This window comes from Mustela lutreola, chromosome 18 (assembly GCF_030435805.1).
Source record: "Mustela lutreola isolate mMusLut2 chromosome 18, mMusLut2.pri, whole genome shotgun sequence".
Taxonomy (NCBI): Eukaryota; Metazoa; Chordata; class Mammalia; order Carnivora; family Mustelidae; genus Mustela; species Mustela lutreola.
Window position 1 is genome coordinate 12,398,459 of NC_081307.1, and position 22,010 is coordinate 12,420,468.

A 22,010-nucleotide genomic window follows, 5' to 3' on the forward strand; every position below is an offset into this window, starting at 1 on the left:
AGAAAAGAACCTGAGTCTCTGATGGCTATAGGAAGCCATGCTTCCTCTTTCCCCTTTTCTTGGAATATTTACAAGACAGAAATAAACTAGATTCTTCTGAGCCTCTGCATTTTTATGTCTCTTCGCCACAATAGCTGTATTATTTTTCCATTGCTAAACAGCACATTACCCCAAAACCCGGTGGCTTACAACAACAAAAATTTATTGTCTCATAGTTTCTGTGGTTCAGGAATTCAGTGTGAATGAACTGTGTGTGTGTTTTTTTTTTTTTGGTCTTAGAATCTCCTGCGGTCATAGCCAGGGTGTTGGGCAGGCCCGCAGTCACTGGAGGTTTGACTAAAGCAAAAGTATCTCCTTCCAAGCTCATTCACATAGCTGTTAACGGAGACTTTCCCCACCACATGGCTTTTCTGTAGGTTAAGTGCCTTTGAAGGAAACTATAGTGCATTTATGACCCGATCTCCAAAATCAGGAACTGTCACCTCTGCTTCATTCTACTTGTTAGAAGGTCCGCAAGTCCAATGCTGTCTCCAGGGAATGGGAACTAGGCTCCCCCTCTTCAGGGGAGGAATATTAAATAATTTGTGGGCATGTTCTCGAAACCACCCCAGTGAGGACCCCTGCATCCTAATTAATACATTAGACGTACTGGCTCTTTGGCCCAATAACACTTTTGAGCCATGAGACTTCAGGATGTAATTTGATGATAATAAAAATGAACATTTACTGGGGGCTTTTTATGCCAAGCATATATCACACATGGTTCCTCATGGAATCCTCTACAGTACATTCTACTATTTGCCCTGATTTTCCAGGTAAGGAGTCTAAGGTTTAGCTGAGTTCACACCAGGCCAGATTCCAGAGCCTTCACACGTAACCACGTACCAGTGTTGAGGAAAGGGCACGCTTGGTGGAAAGGGATATGAGATTGGTTGGAAATCTGTCACCAACACTTAAGAGTTCCATGATTTTGGGGGCACCCGGGTGGCTCAGTGGGTTAAAGCCTCTGCCTTTGGCTCAGGTCATGATCTCAAGGTCCTGGGATCGAGCCCCGCATCGGGCTCCCTGCTCAGCAGGGAGCCTGCTTCTCCCTTTCTCTCTGCCTACCTCTCTGCCTACTTGTGATCTCTGTCTGTCAAATAAATAAATAAAATCTTAAAAAAAAAAAAAAAAAGAGTTCCATGATTTTTGCTAAGACCTAACCTTCTTGGGCTTCCATTTTATCCTATAGACACGGAGAAAACAACAGTGGCTGGAGAGCTGTGGTGAGGAAAGAGGAAAATACGCGAGCGCTGCGCACAGGGCTTGGCATGCGGTGGGTGGGTGGTCAATCAGAGGTGTGACTCTCCTCCGACCTACTTTATTTCCTACCTCCACTTGCACACACAAGATGGCCCAGCTGTGGCCTAGAACATCGGCTTCATTCCAGAAGTCCAGAGACACAGAAGGATTATGTTTAACTCTTAGGCTTAAAAGCAGGACCCTAAACCCCTAGCTTCTGTTTCCTTCTAGCATCCTTCAATACTTACGAAGAGCATCACAGGGCGCTGAGGTGGCTCAGTTGGCTGACTCTTGATTTCGGCTCAGCTCATAACCTCTGGGTCACGAGATCGAGCCCTGTGTCAGTGGAGGCTGCTTGAGATTCTCTTCTTCCCCTCCCCAGTCCATGGAGTGTCCTGTGGGTCAGGAGCTGAGGGACAGGGTCGGGAAACTGCTGCATCATGTTCCTGGGGAAGCAAGGAAATTATGAACACATCTCCTCAAGAGTTGTATCAATCCCTGAAAAGCATCCTGGTACTGATACTTCTATCTGGACAGAGGAAGGCCAGATCTTTCACAAATAAAATGAGTGAATGATCTGATTTGCCCAAATATACAGTGAACAACTCTCAATGCCTTCAAAGAATCACATGATCCTCTCATGCAAACTTCTCTTAAGAAATAAAACAGTTAGTTGGATTTAATTATCAGCTTAAGACTTTATTTGTATTTATTGGTGGGGGGAGGTGGGGTTGGGTAGAGGGAGAGGCAGAGAATCCCAAGGAGACTCCGAGCTGAGTTTGGAGCCCAACATGAGGCTCGATCTCACCACCCAAAACCCCTGACCTGAGCTGAAATCACAAGTCAGATGCCCAACCGACTGAGCCACCCAGTCGCCCCTTAATTTTTAATTATCACTTTTTAATTATCACCGTGGTTAGCATTTTCTTCCATATCTAACAGCTGGCTGTGGAGGACCATAGAAGAGACACTCTTACTGAAGGTGAAGTGGGATGGTCAAGGCTGCGGGTCCCATCCTCCTCCACAGAATTACCTGGCTCTCCCCAAAGTGGTTCTCTAGCACTTGCAAGGCCTTAAAATGAGGGGGCTCTTGGGGTGTCTAAGAGGATGTTAGGGTAGGGCAGTAGGGAATGAAGAGAATCCCTGACTCCTTAGGAGTTTTCCTGGAGGCTTATTATCACCTTGCCCTCTTTCTATGGAAGATTTAGTGGGGCGCCTGGGTGGCTCAGTGGGTTAAGCCGCTGCCTTCAGCTCAGGTCATGATCTCAGGGTCCTGGGATGGAGCCCCGCATCGGGCTCTCTGCTCAGCGGGGAGCCTGCTTCCCTCTCTCTCTCTGCCTGCCTCTCCGTCTACTTGTGATTTCTCTCTGTCAAAAAAAAAAAAAAAAAAAAATCTCTATGGAAGATTTAGAGACACAGTTCTACTTCAGATTTCTTAAGTAACTTCGAATATATAATCTATCCGCTTCTTTCCTGTTTCCATCTTCCTCAATAAAATAACCAGACATGTCTTCCTGATTCACAAGAGGCTGGGGGTTTGAACCATCATCTGGATGAGGGAGCAGGGGTAAGTTACCTAAATAGTATTGATACCATGTGGGAAATCAACTTATCTTTGATAGGACCTTTGGTCTATGAAACGCTACGAGACTGAACCAATCTTTTCAAGGATGTGCAAGACCGGAGCCCTTCAACCTGTGTCTCTCCCGTAGTAAGCTATCATTTGAGGCACAGCCCTGTGGCCACCATGACCAGGAGGGATGAGGGTGAGGGAGTGAGAAGGGATGCATCGGGCTTGCCAATTTAGAGTTCTTTAGTGCCTCTGGAGACCTTACTGGATGTTTAAAATATCAGACTTAGAACATAAATTTGACTGATAACTGAATTCATGGTCCTTGCAGTTATGACCCGAGAGGTTCACTGTCCTGATTGACCAGCTCTATTCCCATGAGATTCTGAATCAGAATCTCTGAGCTCAAGGCCTGGGAGTCTCCATCTGTGACCTCTCTAAACAGAAGGGATTCCCATGGGCTCTCAAGTCTGAGGCAGAGACACGAGTTAGAGAGACCAGGTAAGGAAGTTTTGAAACTGCCGAACTAATAGATGAAACGAGCTGGATCTGTTCGTGGTTCCGATCCTCAAGACCAGCTCAAAGGAAAGACGTTTAAAGACAATTACATAATTAAGTGCTAAACCAGTTGTTGCATACTGCTATGTGATTTTAGCCAAGTTATTTAATGCCTTAACCACCTTGCTTTTAAATGACAAAGCACTCATATGCATAATCTTGTCTGAGTGTCACAGATTCCCAAGAGTTAGGGAAAGTATTTATCACCTTCAATTAACAGATTAAGCTTAATTGGAAGATGAGATTGAGTCATTCTTATTTGTTTGCTTGCTTGTTTACTGTCTGTCTCCTCCGGCGCTGAAAATTGCAGGAGAGTAGAACCCCGCTGACTCCGACGACTTTGGTGGGTCTCCGGAGCCACAGTGCTTGGCCCAAAGTAGGTTTCCGGTGGATACATTCTGAATAAATGAAAAGACAGAAAGACAGGCAAGACAGAAATAAACAAAGGATGCAACATCAGATAAAAAGAAAGCATTCTGGCCAGGGGGTAGGGGTGGTGGTTAAGAGATTCAGTCTTTCCTACCACTGCTCTTTATCTCAACACCTGCATCGTGCTAGATGCTGAAGATTCTGCCCTTAAGGTATACCCAGTGTCGATTTCTGATTTCTGATTCTGCTACTCAGGAACGCGGAGCCCTGTTAAGTCTACCTTAAACGTAAACTTTGGGCCTTAGTTCCTTGTCTGTGAAACGAGGGGCTGACCAAAAATGAGAGGGCAACTCGAACTGTTCCCAGATCTCACTTTTGTAATCCATCTACTTCACCCCCTTGCTCCAGTTCCCCCTTTCGCTGCGAGCAAGGAGCGCGCTAGCCGCCACCCAGGACCAAGTCCTTGCCCACCGAGCAGAAATGTAACCAACCCCTCCCTAGAACCGGCTTCTCAGAGAGCCGTGGAAATGCGAAACAGTAACAGCTCTGCAGGCGGGAAACAATGTGGCACTTATTGTTCCGTTCCCTCCAGGTCCTCGGTGGAGGAGGCTGGACCCCGCGCACCCCGAGCGACGCACCCCGCAACTTGCTTCTGTTTGGAGTTAAGTTTCCGGAGGACTGGGAAGGTGAAGCCCGAGGCGCCCAAGGCGCAAAGATGCTCTCCCTTAGGAGGGGGGCGGGCCAGCAGAGCAGACCCGGGGCCAGCAGGAAGGCTCTCATTGGCCGGAGGGCGGGTGACGAGCACGGGGCGGAGTTTCCCGGGGGGAGTAAAATGGAGGGGGGGTGTGCGCTGCCCGTGTCAGTTTCGGAGTCCCGGCGGCTCACCTTCGCGCCAAGGATCCCGAGCCCAGCTTCCTGCTGAAGCTTTTTCCCTCCTCGGCGGGCCGACTGCCTCTGCGAACTGGGCGCCCCCAACCTGTTCTGCAGCGCCCTCCATCTCCCCCAGCCCGGGGCCCCTTCCTGCATTTCCCCTGTGGTGTGCTGATCCAGGGGACTTTCTGTTTTCTCCTTTTCCCTCTTTGTTGCTCTAAAACCATTCAAGCCCAAACCCCCGACTCCGGAGAGAGTTCGACTTCTCCAGAAAGGCGGCTGCCGCGGACGACACCGGCACCTCCTGCGGCCCCGAAAGCCGGTGCGCCCACCCCGCCTGCCCTACCCGCCGCCTGCCTTCGTTCGCCGGAGGAAGCCAGCCGAGAGTTCATTGATGCACCCATTCCAGTGGTGTAACGGTGAGTCCACGGGCCGGGAGGGCGAGCGGACGCTGGGCGGGCTGCAGACGAGGTCGGGCGCAAGGCTCGAGATCAGACCGAGAGCTCGCGCTCTTCCTCTTGAGCTAAGTTTCTCATGAAATGGGACGGGCGAGCAAGCGTCCTGGCGCCCAACTCGGTTCTGCACAGCGCGGAATTTGAAAAAAAAAAAAAAAAAAATCAGGTTTAACTCCAGGCCGGGGACCGTCTCAGAACGTGCGGCGAGTGGGGGGCGTGGGAGCTGAGGGGTTCGCGGCCTTTGTGTGGCGGCTTCGCTCATCTACCCCCTTCCCTTGCCTTTGTGCGCTCAAACTCTGGTCTTTGTTGTGGTTGTCGGAGGAGAATTAAATCCGCGCTTGGGTTGGGATCTCCTAGAGGGAGCTCAAGTTCCCGGCCTGGAACTTTGCAGGCTATTTTAAATATGTATACAATGCAGCGTGCGGGACGGGGCGCGGGGGCGGCTTCCTACGTGTCTTTGTTGGCTTCTCGCTGGCTGCTATGGGCTTTGTGCTTGTGGAGGACGACGGGTTCAAGAGCATGTCTTTATTGGTTGATAAAGCCTTGCAGATGTCTCGGCGTCCTGGTACCTTTGGGTGCAGGGCCAGGCCGGCGGGAGCCGTGCTCTCTTGGCCCCAAGGCTGGGCTGCTGTACCCGCTCTGGAGCCGGGGTGGCGGCCGCACCTACTTATCCAGTCACTCCTCCCTCCCAGGCCTGGAGGGATGCTAAATCCACCTCACCTGAGGCTTTTTGACTTTTCAGGTGATACAGATTGGGCTTGGGGCTGACTCCACCCATGCTACCTTAAAGGAGGGCCTTTCGTTGCAGGTCAGTTAAAAGGTATTGGTATTGGATACTAGTACCTTCCAGTAACTTTGGTGTTTTGACCGCGTTGTTCCAAGATTGGAGTTTCTGGAGAAGTGGGGCGGGAATGGGGGGGTGCTGCAGCTGGCCTTATCTAAGCATGGTAGGCTGGCTAGTTAGAAAAGAAAGAAAGAAAGAAAAAAAAAACAACAACAACAGAAAATACCCTTGAGAGCAGACCCCTGCCAGATCTTGGATGAATTCTTTCAAACGGCTTTTGTTTTAAGGCCTGGTTTGGACAGCATATGTATGAGCGGCCCCCATCCCCCTCTTCCTCTTGCTGGTAGGATCTAATTTCCTGAAAATGAACCGAGCTGTGTGTGATAGGCGGGCATTGAGGGACAGGGGGCGGAGGATGGGGGTGAGGCCGGCCGGTGCATCCCAGCATCTGGGAAAGATTCCCGTTGGCTGGGAAGGGGAAGCATTTCCCAGACCCACTGGTCTTTCTTGGCCAGCCCTTCTCTTGACGTCATTCCAGCTCCCAGCCTGCGCACCACCGAGATGAGACCTTCTGATGTCACAGCTTTCATAGGTCAGCTGAGACAATGGAACAGAGGCTTAAGAACCAAGGTGGCTGGCACTCCTATTTCATGTGGGGTTGTTAGACCAGCAGAGGGCTTGCTGCTTTTTCTTGTCACTTAAAGTGACTGATAGATCCTGTTCTTTGACTCCAAGGAGGAAGCAGTCCCTTCCCTCATCCCTTTGTTGGGGAGGTGGGGGCAGTATTTGGAGTCTCTGTTTCCTGGGGTTGGTATTCTGTCCTTACAAGTTGGAGGGAAAAATGACTCCTGCTACACCTTTTGGCCAGTATGTGTCTTTACCATTTATGTTTAATTATAAGGAAACATACCATTTATCTTCAGATATAACTAAATGTACCATCTCCTTGGCTAGGAAGTTCTTCTCACCTATATCTTTTTTTTTTTTTTTAAAAGATTTTATTTATTTTATTTGACACAGAGAGAGAGAGAGAGAGATCCCAAGTAGGCAGAGAGGCAGGCAGAGAGAGAGAAAGGGAAGCAGGCTCCCCGCTGAGCAGAGAGCCGGATGGGGGGCTCCGTCCCAGGACCCTGGGATCATGACCTGAGCCGAAGGCAGAGGCTTTAACCCACGGAGCCACCCAGGCGCCCTTTCTCACCTATATCTTTTTATCACATAAAGTCACAAGCTCACTGACTCATTCCTGGAAGCCCAGGGAAAGCCTCTCTCAGAAGCCTTCTTCTGACAAGAAGAGCTAAGATGGTCAAGGTAAACTGATCAAAGGCCCACAGGACAGGAAACCAATGAGGTTCTTTGGGACCCTGAAGATAACCAGGATCCAGCTCATAAAACGTGCCTGGAGAGCTAGGATGGATTGGGATTGGGGTTAGATGCTGTTAGGACATCAGTTGTTGCTGAAGTAGGGAGCCTAGAAGCCAGGGCTTCCTGTTCAACATAGCAAGGTTAAGAGCTAATTAATCTTTTCAACAAAGTATTTCAGAACAAGAACTACTTCTTCTGTTTTTTGTTTTCCCACAATGTACAGGTCAGTGCATAAATCAGGCCCTCAATAATACTTGTTGGTTGACCGGTCATTCATTAGCTGAGGGCAGTTTCTGGGCAATTTTCCCAAGTATCACTCTCCTTGCTTTGAAATGGGAGCCTTTCCCAAGGGTACCAGGTTGTCTTGAAAATCAGGAGTTATTTATCTGTCAACTAGTTAATTGAAAACATGCCAAACGCTAGGCGAGACACTGGAGAGTATGCACGAGTCCAAGTCTGCCATCCTCAGACTTCACGCAGACTTAGGAGTGCTCAGGCTGGTTAGAACTGTTTCCTTCTGATTTCAGGACTGTACTCCCACCTCTACTGCTGTGCCTTCCTTGGTACAGTGAAAGCCTTTGGGTTGTCTTTGTTCCCTACACAGTAAAAATCATCCAGTCCTTCTTTGCTTTTTCATATTCAATATCTGGCATGGTGTTTGTCCTATAGTCCGTATTTGAGTTCGGTTAAGTTGATGCTTGGAACAGCATTGGAGTATGCGAGAGCCAGAATGCAGGCTGGTGGTGCAGGCTGTGAGCCCTGTAGAATTCAAAGGAAGAGAAGGCTCCCTGGGATGTCATGAGGACTAGACCCGGTGGACTTCCAGAAGGGAGATGGAGTTTTGGACAGGGAAAAAGTTGCTTGAGCAAAGGTCTGGAGGCAGGTTAAGGACAAGAAATAGTGAGATGGAGGGGACTGAGCCTGGGGCTCAGTCGTTAAGCATCTGGCTTCTGCTCAGGTCATGATCTCAGGATCCTGGGATTGATCCCTGCATATGGCTCCCTGCTCACCAGGGAGCCTGCCTCTCTCTCTCTCCTCCCTGCTCCTGCTGTCTCTCACTATCTGTACCTCTCACAAATAAATAAATAAAATCTTAAAAAAAAAAAAAGGAGGTCCATGGTGGGTGATTCCTTAAGGTGGTGAGCTGGGGAGGTTGAAGAGGCCCAGGGTGTGTGGGGTTAGGAAGCCTGGAAACCAGTCATGAGCCTGGGAAATAACATGATGGGCTAAATTAGAGGACCGACCAGACATCAATGACGAGTCGGGGACAGAGACTTGCAATAGAATTGGGCCCATCTGAAAGAGCTTTGAAGGGAGGCTCATGATAGGGTCACCAGATTGATGTAGGGGATGACAAGACATGAGATGTAGGATGTCAGAATTGACTTCCAGTCCTTTAAACCAGTCTTCTGAGTTGTGGCAGCCCTGGAAATTATAATCTAGAGTTCTGAAGTATATTTATGGGTTCTGGCTCTCAACCAAGAGGTCAGGCCAGTGCTTAAAACCCATGTTGAAGACTTTGAGTACCGAGGACTTTGGATACAAGCCTTCTTAGCTACTTAAAGTTAAGAGAGCTTATTTAATAATGATTCTTTCTTTCTTGCTGAGAGGGAAAGTAAGTTTCACAGTGGCATTACAAAGATTAGATTGGTAGCCTGAGAATTCGCTTGGGATGTAGCAGGTTTATGGTAGACAACCAGTTTTCTGGTCTCCACACTTGCTGAAATCCAAGAATTTTATTGTGCTTGCCTTTTGGATCGCTATATTTTGTCCTGGTCGCAGGACAGAACATTCTACCCAGCTTATTGTTTATATCCTGTATGTATTTTTTTCTTATCGTTAAACATTACAGGAAATTTACTAATTCTCAAAACGAGTACTCCCCAAATAGAGAGCGGCTCCAGGATTGGCTCACCCAGCAGTAACTGCCATACTCTTGTCTCCTCTTCCCCTGTCCCTTCTGCCACCCTCCGCCCTTGGCTTTATATTGAAAAGCCTTCTTGTCCAGCCGTAAGTCGGCTGTCACCATTCCAGTTGTCTCAGGAAGATGGGACTGTTCTCCTTGTCCGGCAGAACTTTGCTCTGTTTCTGGCCAGAGCCCTGTCAACATACCTACCTCCACACCAAACCCTGGCAAGGGGAAGGTGAAATCAGTAGGCCAGTCGGGATTTCCCCGACTGGGGGACCAGGCTAGTGATGGGTCAGTGTTTCCCACACAGCAGGTGTAGGAATCTCCCAAGGACCTAATTAAAATGTGGATTCTGATTCATTTTGTTCAGGGTGGGCCTGAGATTTTGCATTTCTTACAAGATTTTGCAACCGATGCCAGTGTCACTATGGAAACCACGCATCGAAGCTTTGAGTAGAAAAGGGGAAAGTGGCCAGTCAAAGTAAGCGGCATCCCCTACCACTTTCTGGAACAGTGGGCCCACCCTTGGGATGAACAGTTTCTATTCTGGTCCTGGTGCAGCTTGTCAGCTGAAGCAGGTGGCTTCCTAATGACAAATGACCTTTGCAGCCGCACCTTGCAATTTACAAAGGGTAGTTTTTACTCGCCCACTTTGGTCCTCTTTGTTTTTGCTTGTTTTTAAATGACAAAGGGAAGCATAGATAGGTAAGATCTTAAAGGTCACCTCTGTAGGGAGAGGCAGGGTTGCCACGCAAATACCCATTTTGTCACCCCGGACTCCCGCATTTTTCTGTGGCTTTCTGGGAGCTTCTTGCTGATGGGATCAAGTCTTCCATTGACTCTGAATCCTTGATTCCCTGGGTGGAGATGAGGTTTGAAGTACTAGGTGTGCTCTCCCATTTCGCAGATGGCAGATGACTGACTTACCCAAGATGCCACGGCTGCTCCGCGTAAGAGCTGGGGTGTAGAGTTAGGCCTCTGCGGCAGAGATGTTGAGGAGCCCAGAGCCTGCCATTTCCTTTTTCCATCCTGGCCGACCGAGCACCATCAGCCCCGGTGGTCCATCTCCAGCCATAACCTTTTCCCTCTCGCTTTCTTTGCAGGGTGTTTCTGTGGCCTGGGACTGGTTAGTACCAACAAGTCCTGCTCCATGCCACCCATCAGTTTCCAGGACCTGCCTCTCAACATCTACATGGTCATCTTCGGCACAGGCATCTTCGTCTTCATGCTCAGCCTCATCTTCTGCTGCTATTTTATCAGGTGGGTGGCACCCTGGGTGGCCTCTGGGGCCGGCAGGTAGGGAGAAGGTGGCCAGGGGTTGGGGTGAGCCGAGTGAGGCTCCCTCAGCAGAGTCCCTGGCTTCCCCTTGGGGCCCCTCCTCTGAGGACACAGGGCCTAGCCTGCCCTTCCCTGGGCCCCTGAGGCCCGCTATTTCTATTTTCAAGTCAAGTTGTCCCAGTGCATGTAAGGTCACCGTTGGTTGGGCTGCAGCGCACCTCTTGGCCTCTTATCCTAGGGTGGCCTAGGATGACTATCGGACCAAGTAGTATCATGAGTCTGTCCCTTCACTGTGTCTCCACTCCCCGCTCACAACTCTGGGTAGCCAGGGCTAGGTGGCCCTCGGTCGCACCACTGGTATGTTCCTCTGCCCTCCTGGGAAATCCTGTTGTCAGCCCTCCAGATGCTAATATTAGCAAGCTCATGTCTGGGGAGCTGGTTGTTTATTCTCTCTGGTAAGCTCTTATTTTTTATAGTGGTGGGGGAGAAAAGCCCAAATCCCACCCCCCCCCAAAAAAAAAACCCTTAAAACGTCACTTTTTCTTACTACGTAGAGATCCAGGGAAGGACTTGAGTGTGACAGGGGCTCCTGAGGCTTCCCAAACTCCAGGAACTGTTTCTTCACCTCCTGTTGAGAGACATGGGAACTGGTGGCTGGTTTTCTACCAAAAATTTGGGGCATGACTGGTATTTAGAGTGGAAATTAAAGTAGTGTTTCTGACAAGGGCAGGCTCTTGGTATTAACAGTTCCCTCATTGTATGGGACTGTCTTGCCCACTGGGGAGTGTGGAGCATCCCTGAGCACCCTCGTGGGCCTTGGGGCCATTGTGATAACTACGCCCTCCCCCAACAGCGCGCATGCGCACACACTCACACTTGACCAAAGGGCTGAGTAACTATCAGCTAGAGTCTTACCAAATTATTTTTATTTATTTATTAAAGATTGTATTTATTTATTTGACAGAGAGCGAGATCACAAGTAGGCAGAGAGGCAGGCAGAGAGAGAGGGGGAAGCAGGCTCCCCACTGAGCAGAGAGCCCGGGGCTCAATCCCAGGACCCTGAGATCACAACCTGAGCTGAAGGCAGAGGCCCAACTCACTGAGCCACCCAGGCGCCCCTTACCAAATCATTTAAATTAAGTTGAAGGAAAGAAGGAGTTCAAGCTCCCTACTGAGATGTCTTGGTGGGTCTGAGTGCTTCACCTGGAGGGACGTGAGGGGGAACGCAGACACTCCTCCGTATTCCTGAGGCAATAAGAGCTTCCTCTATAAAAGGGGAAGTGCCCTGAGTGCCCCCAGTCAGCCACTTATTTCTCAGAACTTCATAAAGTTCCTGGGACTGGAGTTTCCTACTTACAAGTGTATGCAGAGAGGGTAGTGGTTTATTTTCTCTCTCTTCGTATAGTTGAGTCTAGAATTTGCACAAGTGGGAATGAGGGCAGCTTTTCTAGTAGCTCTCTGTCCTGCATTTCCCTTCCTCAAAGCCTATATTTTCTTCCTTAAACTTTCTGGCTTCCTGACCACCAGCCACCCCCATCTCCCCACACCAAGCAATTCATGCAGTTCCCCAGAGACTGAAGACGGAGACCTACCAAATACCAAAGGTTTATGTATCCTGCTGGGGGAGGAGTCTGCAAAAAACAGCTCTATCTGGTACACACCCACGCTGCAGAGGGGTTCAGCTGAAAGAAAATCTAGAAAAAAACCCAGGGCCAGGAAGTGGGTGACCAGGGTTCATTTCCTAATTCTGCCACTAATAGGATAGGTGTGACCTTGGTTTTTAACTACCGTTTTAACACTTGGTAGTGTCTTCTCTGTGCTACGGTGTGACTGGTGTTTTGTGCCCCACCCCCCGCCCCTGCCCAGCATATATATTGGCCCACTTTGTAAATGAGGAAATTCCTGCTCAGGCTCAGGCAGTGAAGGGTTTGCCCAAGGTCTTAAGTCTGGGAAGATCCAGAAGTGGAGTGGGCTAGCCTGGTGGCCATTGGCTCGAGCCTTTCAGATTCGAGACATTCGCCTTCTCAGAGTGCTAATGCCTTGAATGGGAAGTGGAGGAGCAGCTGTGGCATCCCTCAGCACCCCCTTCCTGCTAGAGATCGGGGTCTCCCAGAAGGACAGGCCGGGGAGCCGGGTCTCGCTGACTTATTTTTGGCCGGCTGGAGGCAAAACCGAGCAATAACCACATGATACCAAAAGCCTTCCTGACTGCGGGCCGCTTGGCACCACCTGTCCCTTCTGTCACCCCACCTTCTGTTCTGCAGCCTGCCCGAAGCCAGCTGACCCCGGAGTCTCGTGGCTCCAGAGGCTCGCTGCTGTGTGGCAGCCTGTGGGTGTCTATATATAGAAAGACACACAAGCACAGAACCACTTCCTCTCGCTGCTTCTCCGTTTCCTCCACAGCCAAAATAGGCCTATGACCCCTGCTCTCCACCTGGTGAGCTCATTGGCCAACACCAGCCTCCACTCCCCGGCTCCCCCTCGCTCCTTCTCCCTCCGTCCCCAAGAGCTGACCTCTGCCCTGCGCAAGATGGAGGGGCCAGTGAAGTACAAATAGGCAGGAAAGGGGCAATTATTTTCAGGACCTGGTTGCATTGTTTGTTCCAAAAGGGAAAAGAAGCCAGGGAGAGCCCCCTCGGCCTGGCTAGAAATGGTCTCATTGAAATCTGAGTATTTTTAGTAGCTTTGCTCACCGGACAGCTGAGAAGGGCCACCTGTCCAAAGTTGCTGGCACTACATCCTCTGCTGGGATGGCCCGGGTTGGCGGGGGAGGGGTTGTCTTTTGCTTTGTTTCCCTTGCAACCTTCCCCCCCCCCCCCCCCATCTCCTCACAATGTATACCTTCCCTTTCCAGAAATCTCCATGCAGGGTAAAGGAGTTCTGGTGGTGCTGGGCTCGGGAAGGGGGGGTCCTGCCTGCTCCTGGAGGGTCCTTGACAGTGACCATTAAGTGGAGCCAGGCAGACAGAAGGGATTGGGGGGGGCACCCCGCACATCCCGTGAAACAAGCAGAAAGGAGCCACGGGGCAGGTAAGGCGGTGGGACACATGAGACGTGAGCCGTCCCCCGTTCTCCGAGTTACAAAGCAGGCTTCTCACCACTTCCTTATGGACTCTGCTGCATAGCTGGTCAGCACTGTCTTCCCTCCGAAGGCGGCCACGAGCACTTTGGTAATGGGAACACTTCTTCCTTCCCCAGCTTCCATCCCTGGAAGCCAGCTAACAGTTGTTCCTTTAGGCTTTGGAGGCATCCAGGCCGGTGGGGAGGGGGGGGCCTTCTTTGGAGGTGGGACCCAGAGCCCTGCATATGAAAGACTTTCCTGGACTAAGGAGTTCCCTGCAAAGTTAAGGCTGGGACACTGGGAGTCCTGGCTAAGCCTTTGGTTCAAACCTCTCATGACCAGAAACTCTCTAGGAGATGTGCTGCTGTTGGCCACCTTAGTCATGTGGTGAGGGACCCCACCTGGACTGGAGTTCCTTTTTTTTTTTTTTTTTTTTTTTAATTTTATTTATTTATTTGACAGAGACGCAGCGAGAGAGGGAACAGAAGCACGGGGAGTGGGAGAAGCAGGCTTCCCACCAAGCAGGGAGCCTGATGTGAGGCTCTATCTCAATCAGGACCTGAGCTGAAGGCAGACGCTTAATGACTGAGCCACTCAGACACCCCTAGATTTTATTTTTAAGTAATCTCCACACCTGACTTGGAGCTCAAACTCAGAACCCTGAGGTCAGAGTCACATTTTCCACTGAGCAAGCAAGGCACCCGTGGACTGGAGTTGTTTTTTTGTTTTAAGATTTTATTTATTCATTTTTTTTAAAGATTATTTGAGGGCACCTGGGTGGCTCAGTGGGTTAAGCTGCTGCCTTCAGCTCAGGTCATGGTCTCAGGGTCCTGGAATTGAGTCCCACATCGGGCTCTCTGCTCAGCAGGGAGCCTGCTTCCCTCTCTCTCTCTCTGCCTGCCTCTCTGCCTACTTGTGGTCTCTCTCTGTCAAATAAATAAATAAAATCTAAAAGAAAAGAAAAGAAAGATTATTTGACAGAGCACACAAGTAGGGGAGAAGCAGGCTCCCCACTGAGCAGGGAGCCTGATGCGGGGCTCGATCCCAGGACCCTGGGATCATGACCTGAGCCCAAGGCAGCCACTTAACCGACTGGGCCACCCAGGTGCCCAAGATTTTACTTATTTTTAGAAGAAGAGAGAGGAGAGTGCAGGGGGCAGGACAAAGAGGGAAGAGGGAAGGAATCCCAAACAGACTCCGTGCTGAGCAGAGAGCCCACTGGGGCTCAGTCTCACCAGCCTGAGATCATGCATGACCTGAGCTGAAACCCAGGATTCGGGTGCTCAACTGACTGAGCCACTCAGTCCCCCTAGACTGGAGATCTTAAGAGGTTCTGGGCCTAGAGCCTCTCCAGGCCCCCTGACTTCTGTTAGGAACAGTGGAGGAGCTGGCAGCCCGATCTAGGTCTGACCCTTGGGCACGGCTCTGCTCTGCCCCACATTTTACACCTTCCCCTGTTCTGGCTACAATTCAGCTTCTCCACACTGTCTACGGAAAGAGCATCTTCTCTCAACGCCTTTTGGTTGTGGCTCACGATTTGAAATTCTCTTCCTCTAACTCAGATCAGCACTCTTATTCTGCAAAAGGACGAATTATCTGGGGCTTTGGAAGTCATCCAGTCTCTCTCAATAACTCCACTCTCCTGGGCAAAAGCAGCCATAGACAATAGGGAAATTATGAGCATAGTTGTGCTCAAATAAAATTTTATGGACATGGAAATTTGAGTTTCATATATTTTTCACATGACGTGAAATATTCTTTTGATTTCTACTTTCCATCACTGAAGAATAAAAACCAGTCTTCACCCCCAGGCCCTATAAAACAAGTGGTCAGCTGGCTTTGGTCCTTCGGCTAGAGTCTGCAACAACTATTATACCCAGATGAGCTTCTGATATTTCCTTCCAATAACCCAGATCTGGGGTAGAAGCAAGCCCCACCAAGCTCCCACTTATAGAAAGACCTAGCGCTACCTGCTAAATTTAGAAAGTTTCTTTCACTGCAAATAAGACAGTGTAATAATAATAATAATAATGCATAATCACGGTCCCAGCCATCAGTTGTGGCCTTGGGGACAAACAAGTGTTTCCCAAGTGGCCTGGTATCCTTGGTATCCTTCTCAGGACAATGGCGTGTCCCATGTAGTAGGGGAAACTGGCCACAGTATGTGTCCGAGAGAGCTTAGGCTCTGTCATCTGGTAGACTTTGGTTCAAACCCACTCATGCTGCCAACTAGCTGTGGGGCTTGGACAAGTTATTTAATTTTTTTGGGCTTCTGTTTTCCTCCTCTGTAGAAAGGAAACTTTCTCAGTGTACATGTGTATGTTAATAGGGGTGGACACAGAGCAAGTCATCCGTAACTACTGTGGGCTTAACGCTGGGGATAGTGTGCTGTGTTTTGGCTGTGTTAGGGTTTTGGTTTTTTGGTTTTTTTTGTTTGTTTGTTTTTTTGGTTGCTAGTTGTTGTTTACATATATATATTTGTTTGTATATATTTGTTTGTTTGTTTTTTTAAACATTTAATTTTTTTATAAACCTATAATGTATTACTAGCCCCAGGAATACAGGTCTGTGAATCACCAGGTTTACACACTTCTTGGCTGTGTTAGATTTTATGTAGGCCACCGGCTCAAAAAATTCCCCAGGGTCAACAGACTTATTTATATCCTGCCGCCCTGGCTTAATGGCGGGACCCCTTTTAAGACCATCCAACTCCTTCTGTGTACTCACTAAGCAGCTTGATGATCTGTAGACTTGGGGAGCCTAAATAAACCGAGGTACTGGGAAACAGCAGGGAGTAGGAATGAATAAATCTGCCAGATTGTGCTCTGCCAGGATTCTCCCGTCTGTGGGACCTGCCAGTAAGGGTTGAGGCTGCTGGGCCTGACAAAGATCGTTGGTCTTTCTTTAATCCCCTCTGGGTGATCTGCCTGGGTCCGGACCACACTCCGTGGCATCTCTGGGATGAGACAGCCCCGTGACGAGCAGCTTCCCAGCCCAAGAGGAACAGCCCACGCAGCCTGCCTGCCTCTCCTACTCTGAATGGCTCTCTTTGTTGCAAGGCATAGCAATAGCCTCTTCTCTCCCCTTCTCTTTCTCCCCCAGCAAACTCCGGAACCAGGCCCAGAGTGAGCGATACGGCTATAAGGAGGTAAAGTGCAGCCTCATTCCCTGAGACTTTTCCTGTCTGCTCCTGTGGAAGCTGAGGCTTTGTACAGTCCTCCTGTCTGGCTTGTCCCAGGCAGTGCCTGAGGCGCCCTCGCCCTACGCCAGAGGGAGAGGAAGACCCTACTGTTGTGGGGGGTGGGGGTGGGGGGCAGTGACGGGGACACGGGACCCAGGACACCTGACTCCCTTCTTTGGTTGAGAGCACCTGGCCCCTGTAGTTGGCTCTTTTGACCCCGTGGCTTCGTTCTGTCTTCCCAGGTGGTGCTTAAAGGAGATGCGAAGAAGTTGCAGTTATATGGGGTAAGCACGCTGGGGCAGCATGTGGGAAGGGCCCAGCTGGCAAGGCAGATGGCACCTTCTCCATCTCTCAGTCTGGGCCCTCAGGAACTTTATTATTATTGCTATTACCGTCGTCATTATCTTGGTGGTCAGTAAAGCAAGGTTGATTGAGGGATAGCAACATGACGATACAGAGTTCCCAAGGAGGAAGGAGACCCAAAGGGGTTCCCCTTTCAGGAACTTTCAACCCCAGTCTTCATCTCTCCTTGGACCAAGTAAATGGGACTCATCCCAGTAAGTAATCTGTATGTGGAATTCACGAGGTCTGGAACTGGTGCAGGCAGATGATCTAAAGGGGTCATAGAAGGGTTTGAGTGGTGGCGATGTGTGGCCCCCGGGAAGGCTGCTCTGCGTAGTGCTGAGGAGGAGGGCGGGCCCAGCACTCCATGCCGCGGAGAGTCCAGCCTCCCTCCCTTTTACCCCCGTCCGTGCACCCTGCCTGAGCCAGCGCTGGAGCTGACACGGGTATCCATCCCCACGGTCCTCCCCCGCCAGCCAGTAGAGCAAGGCCTTGGGTGTCTTCACACGGACTCTTCAGGAGGCCGTTTCCTCTTCCTGTCCTGCTTGTGTCCCTGAGATCACGTAACTTCTCTCTTGAGGCTTCCATCCGTAACCACAGACACTTGTGCACAGGGTGTGTCTGGTTGTCTGGGACCCAGAAGGATCCACAGGTATTGCTCACACGAGACAGCCTCTTTTTTTTTTTTTTTTTCCCTTACAAGGGGCAGGGGAGTGGGGTAAGTAGCCTCTTTGCTGAGCAGGGAGCCCAATGCGGGGCTCGATCCCAGGACCCTGAGATCATGACCTGAGCTGAAGGCAGACACTTAACCAGCCGAGGTACACAGGTGCCCCTCATCCCTCTTTTTGATGCCTGCTGTTACATCTCAGCAAATTGGGGTATTTCCTGAGCCCCCCTTGAGAGGAAGAGTTCAGCTCTGAGGTGTTGATATATAATGACAAAAAGCTGGATTCAAAGAATATTTATTTTATTTTATTGTCTTCTCATTCATTTTTTAAAAAATTTTTAAATTTAACATATAATGCATTATTAGCCCCAGGGGTACAGGTCTATGAATCATCAGGGTTACACACTTCATAGCACTCACCATAGTACCTACCCTCCCCAGTGTCCATAACCCAACCACCCTCTCTGGATTCAAAGAGTATTAACCGAACACCACGTCCCCAACCTTACCTCAAGTTAGTGATACATGCCCCCCTTGCCAAATGTACTAAGTGAGAAAGGATTAAAAAATACTCTTCTAAAACAGTACTGGTCAATGGAAGTTTCTGTGAGGATAGAAATGTCCGGCATCTGCACAGCCCAGTGTGGGAGCTGCTCTAGTCACATTGCAGCTGCTGAGTCCTTGAAATGGCGCCGGTGCAACTGAGGAACTAAACTTTTTTTTTTTTTTAAGATTTTATTTATTTGACAGAGATCACAAGTAGGCAGAGAGGCAGGCAGAGAGAGAGGGGGAAGCAGGCTCCCTGCCAGGCAGAGAGCCTAATGTGGGGCTCTATCCCAGGACCCCGGGATCATGACCTGAGCCGAAGGCAGAGGCTTTAACCCACTGAGCCACCCAGACACCCCACGCCCTAAACTTTTAATTTCACCTTCATTTGGTCCAGGAAGCATGTGTGGTTCACGGCTACCCTCTGACTCAAGTTTCAGTGGCTGATGAGGAAGCGGCCACAGCCTGGTTTCCCTGGGTGGGGATGAGCTGATGGGTGAGTGTGGTTCTTCTCCAGTCTCCTCTCAACACCGGCCCCTTCTCCCCGCAGCAGACCTGTGCAGTCTGTCTGGAAGACTTCAAGGGCAAGGATGAGCTCGGTGTGCTCCCGTGCCAACATGCCTTTCACCGGAAGTAAGTGTCCGCTGTGGGGCATGCGTTATCCAGGGATGCCCTACATCCTGTCAGGACGCCAGGCAAGCCGGAGGGGTTGGGCGGGGGCAGGGACAGAGATGTTCCCAGAAGCAGCTGGGCTCTCTGAGATGGACCGAACCGGCCAGCGTCGTCTTCTGCCCACAGGTGTCTGGTGAAGTGGTTGGAAGTACGCTGTGTCTGCCCGATGTGTAACAAGCCCATCGCCGGGCCCTCCGAGGCCACTCAGAGTATCGGGATCCTGTTGGATGAGCTGGTGTGAGTGTTGGCCTCTGCACCAAGACCTGGAGAAGACCCGTTGCCTCCCGGGTGCCTGGTCCCTCTGCACAGCTGCTGTGAACAAGACTGCTGGGTGGGGACTGACCTGCTTCTCTGAAGGGGCGCTAATGCAGGCTGGTCCCCCACCGTCAGGGTGAGACCAGAGTTGCCCCACCTTTTGGCCTCCTGAAGCCGCCTTCCCTGCTGCTCGGAACTAATGGCGTCACCCATAAAGGACACTGTATCCTGATACTGGATCGACTCCCTGCCTGTCCCTGCTGGGGAAAAAGCTGTCCATCCTTACCTGGCTCAGCACTTGGCCTTCACCCCCTGGGGGTTCCCCTTAGGAGGACAGGCTGCCTTGACCTCAGAGGAGGGATACGATGGGCCGTGCCCCACCTGGAACCTCCCTCCCCTCTTGACCCTTGCCTAGGAAGGTGCGGAGGGGAGGAAGGAGCCATCAAGGAACCAAGTGCCTCCCGCGGAAGGGAAGGGAGGCTCTGTAGGAAGTCAGGAAGAGCAGGGACATAGAAAAATGAAAGTCAATGTTTACATGGGGCCTGTGGAGATCAAGGCTGGCCCGCAGGCCTGCTGACTGCGGGGTAACGGAGGGCAGAGGCCTTCCCTCTGCTGGGATCTGTGGTGCTATCCGTTCACTCTCTTCCTCAGTTAATCTCAGAGCTTCCGATTCCGTGTTGGGGTTTGAGCGCCCCTCGAGAGGAAGGGCTTGTTCTACACTCAGATGAATTCGCAGGGGCTTTTTCTAAAGGAGCAAAAGGGGCCTGGGGCTGGGGGTGTCCGAAGGTTAATTAAGGTAGCGGCAGGTACCTTCTTCCCCTCTGTAAATAGGATTTTTATACTTCCTCCTCACCATCTCAGGCTTTATACATGGAACCCCTGAATGGAGGGGGTGGGGTTTTCTCTCCCCCACCCCGGAGTAGGTGAGGGTGGGACAAAGGTGTGTATTTAAAGAAAATTAAATTTAATAACAAGTTCTCTAACTTTCTGCCTGTGGTTGCGGCCTGTGTCTCTTGGCCTTTTTCTGCCAGCAAAGGAAACAAAGTTCTCTTACTGCTGCTTCTCACTTCCCCGTACTCAGAACTCCTGCCCAGAGGTTCCCAAATCTTAAAAAAATGGAAATCGGGTTACTACCTGTATGCCATAGGACTAATATCCGTGTACTTTAAGGCCTGATTAAAAATATTCTAGAAATCAGCTGAATGAGCCTGGCTTCAAGAAAGGCGTGATGTATGCCACCGTGACGTGTGTTTGAATGCCAAGATCAGTAAGACTTGAAATTAATAAAATCCGACATGAAATTCACACAATTGTGTTTTTGCCACCACTCATGGTCCAGGTTGCGACACAGAAGCTTGATCTTTCCCTTATTAAACTTTTTTCTCACCTTGCTGACCATCACGGACGCATGCTACCCTCCTGCACTAACATCTCAAGAGTGGCATCACCACATTTATGTGCTCAGATCTTGTAACCCGCGTGCTTCAGTGTCACTCTCGAACGTCTCCAGGGAGTATGGAATCAAGAATGGATATGCAAAATGTACCGGAAGGGCCGGGGACAATTTTCTTGGCCATCGTGAGTATGGAGCAGGTGGGCCATGGTTGCCCAGCGCAGTGGCCAATGGTCATCCCAGGAAGCAAGCCCGGGGTCCTGGGCACAGTAGGAATATTGAGCAAAGTCGAGTGTGGTGGTGGGGCCACCGATGGGTGAGAGCTGCCCATGCACCCAAAGGAGCTGGGCCTGAAGGGTAGGTGTGATGGGCTCTCACCTCTGTGATGGTGCCATGGAGGCTGCTGGTACAGTTTGTGCTCGTGTCCGATGGACCGATGAGGCTGGAGCACCAGCCTGTCCTAGGGAAGTGGTCAGCCCCTGTCTTGGTGGGGTCCTTTGCCCAAAGACTTCTTCCACACTCTGAGGACTAACTCCCACCCCTTAAAGCCTCAGCCCCCTCGCTGCTGCCAACCCTACAGAGTCTGGTCTTGACTTCATCAGGGACCCCAGTTCTTCCTCTAGTCTGGCCAGCTTCAGTGCAGGGATGAAGGGGAAACCAGGGGTCTATCTACAAACTTCCACACTGCCGTCCCCTCCTCTTCAGCGTTGGCATATTCCAAATAAAATGTTGGTACTAAAATGTCCACGTTCGCAGACTCGAATAGCATTGTCCTGAAGTTGGAATGACGGTGAACATGCCTTGGATTGCTTGCAGTGCTTCGAGCCAGCCCGGTAGAACAGTGCACAGGAAGGGAAAAACTGTTACCGCTGATCAGAGAGGAACGACAGTAAGCAATCACAAGGTAAATAGTCACTGGTCCCCAGTACACTGTCATGAGTGTGGTCCTGTTTCTCAGTGTTGTGTTTCTAGGGCACGTGCCCATGGGGGCTGGGTGCTGGAAGGCAGGACGGCCCTTGCCTTTGGAAAGGGTGTAAGCACGGTGTTTCTGGTGTGAGTAAGCTCATGGGGCAAGACTCTGGGCTCAACTGGTGTGGAAGTGACAGCAAGGGGGATGATACTGGAACTGAGTCCTGCAGGAGTGATCTGGACAAAAGCACTAAAGGGTTAACCAGCCTGGTGGGTTGGTTAAGAGGGCACATAAGTCCTAACGTTCATGTGGAGAAAGGCTGGGGGTGAGGCCATCCCGTGTGGGGCCAGGAGCCTGGAACTTGGTAGAGCGAGAATCCAGAAGTTCCTTTAGATCGGGATTTTTAAAAGAGCCGAGTCCCATTTGGAAGCTAAGCTAATGCCTTTGTGCACAAAATGTTCAGAGGCAACTCCAGTGTGTATAGAGCTCCCATTACTGAGGAAGCGTTTGCATCCTGATCATGTTTCAGAGTAAAAACAGGGGCACAT

The 22,010-nt window shown here is 50.5% G+C and overlaps 1 protein-coding gene and 1 long non-coding RNA gene across 4 annotated transcripts; one reads left to right on the forward strand and one right to left on the reverse strand.

The window, feature by feature from the left end:
* Positions 1–1,542: 1,542 nt before the first annotated feature.
* LOC131820536 (uncharacterized) lies at positions 1,543–4,532 on the reverse strand. Its single transcript, XR_009349679.1, has 3 exons — positions 4,417–4,532; positions 3,617–3,807; positions 1,543–1,727 (listed from the first exon to the last, which is right to left on the reverse strand). It is a non-coding gene; the product is annotated as an uncharacterized LOC131820536 (long non-coding RNA).
* A 61-nt stretch (positions 4,533–4,593) lies between these two features.
* Positions 4,594–20,469, forward strand: RNF122 (ring finger protein 122). Of its 3 annotated transcripts, none has more exons than XM_059156159.1 (6): positions 4,594–5,067; positions 10,262–10,418; positions 16,599–16,644; positions 16,920–16,961; positions 18,786–18,865; positions 19,031–20,469. In XM_059156159.1, exons 1-6 carry the CDS (start codon positions 5,043–5,045, stop codon positions 19,143–19,145), a joined length of 465 nt encoding a protein of 154 aa, XP_059012142.1. In that variant the 5' UTR covers positions 4,594–5,042; the 3' UTR covers positions 19,146–20,469. The 3 variants fall into 3 exon arrangements, with proteins under 3 accessions (XP_059012142.1, XP_059012141.1, XP_059012143.1); XM_059156158.1 differs by having other exon boundaries at positions 4,596–5,067; positions 18,783–18,865; XM_059156160.1 differs by lacking the exon at positions 4,594–5,067 and adding an exon at positions 5,099–5,911 and having other exon boundaries at positions 18,783–18,865.
* The last annotated feature ends 1,541 nt before the right edge of the window (positions 20,470–22,010 follow it).

Bases quoted from the DNA above. Each gene is read 5' to 3' on its own strand.
- RNF122 (XM_059156158.1), top strand. From the start codon at position 5,043: ATGCACCCATTCCAGTGGTGTAACG. The intron at 16,962-18,782 runs GTAAGCACGCTG...TTCTCCCCGCAG, and splicing joins AGAAGTTGCAGTTATATGGG to CAGACCTGTGCAGTCTGTCT. The intron at 18,866-19,030 runs GTAAGTGTCCGC...TTCTGCCCACAG, and splicing joins CAACATGCCTTTCACCGGAA to GTGTCTGGTGAAGTGGTTGG.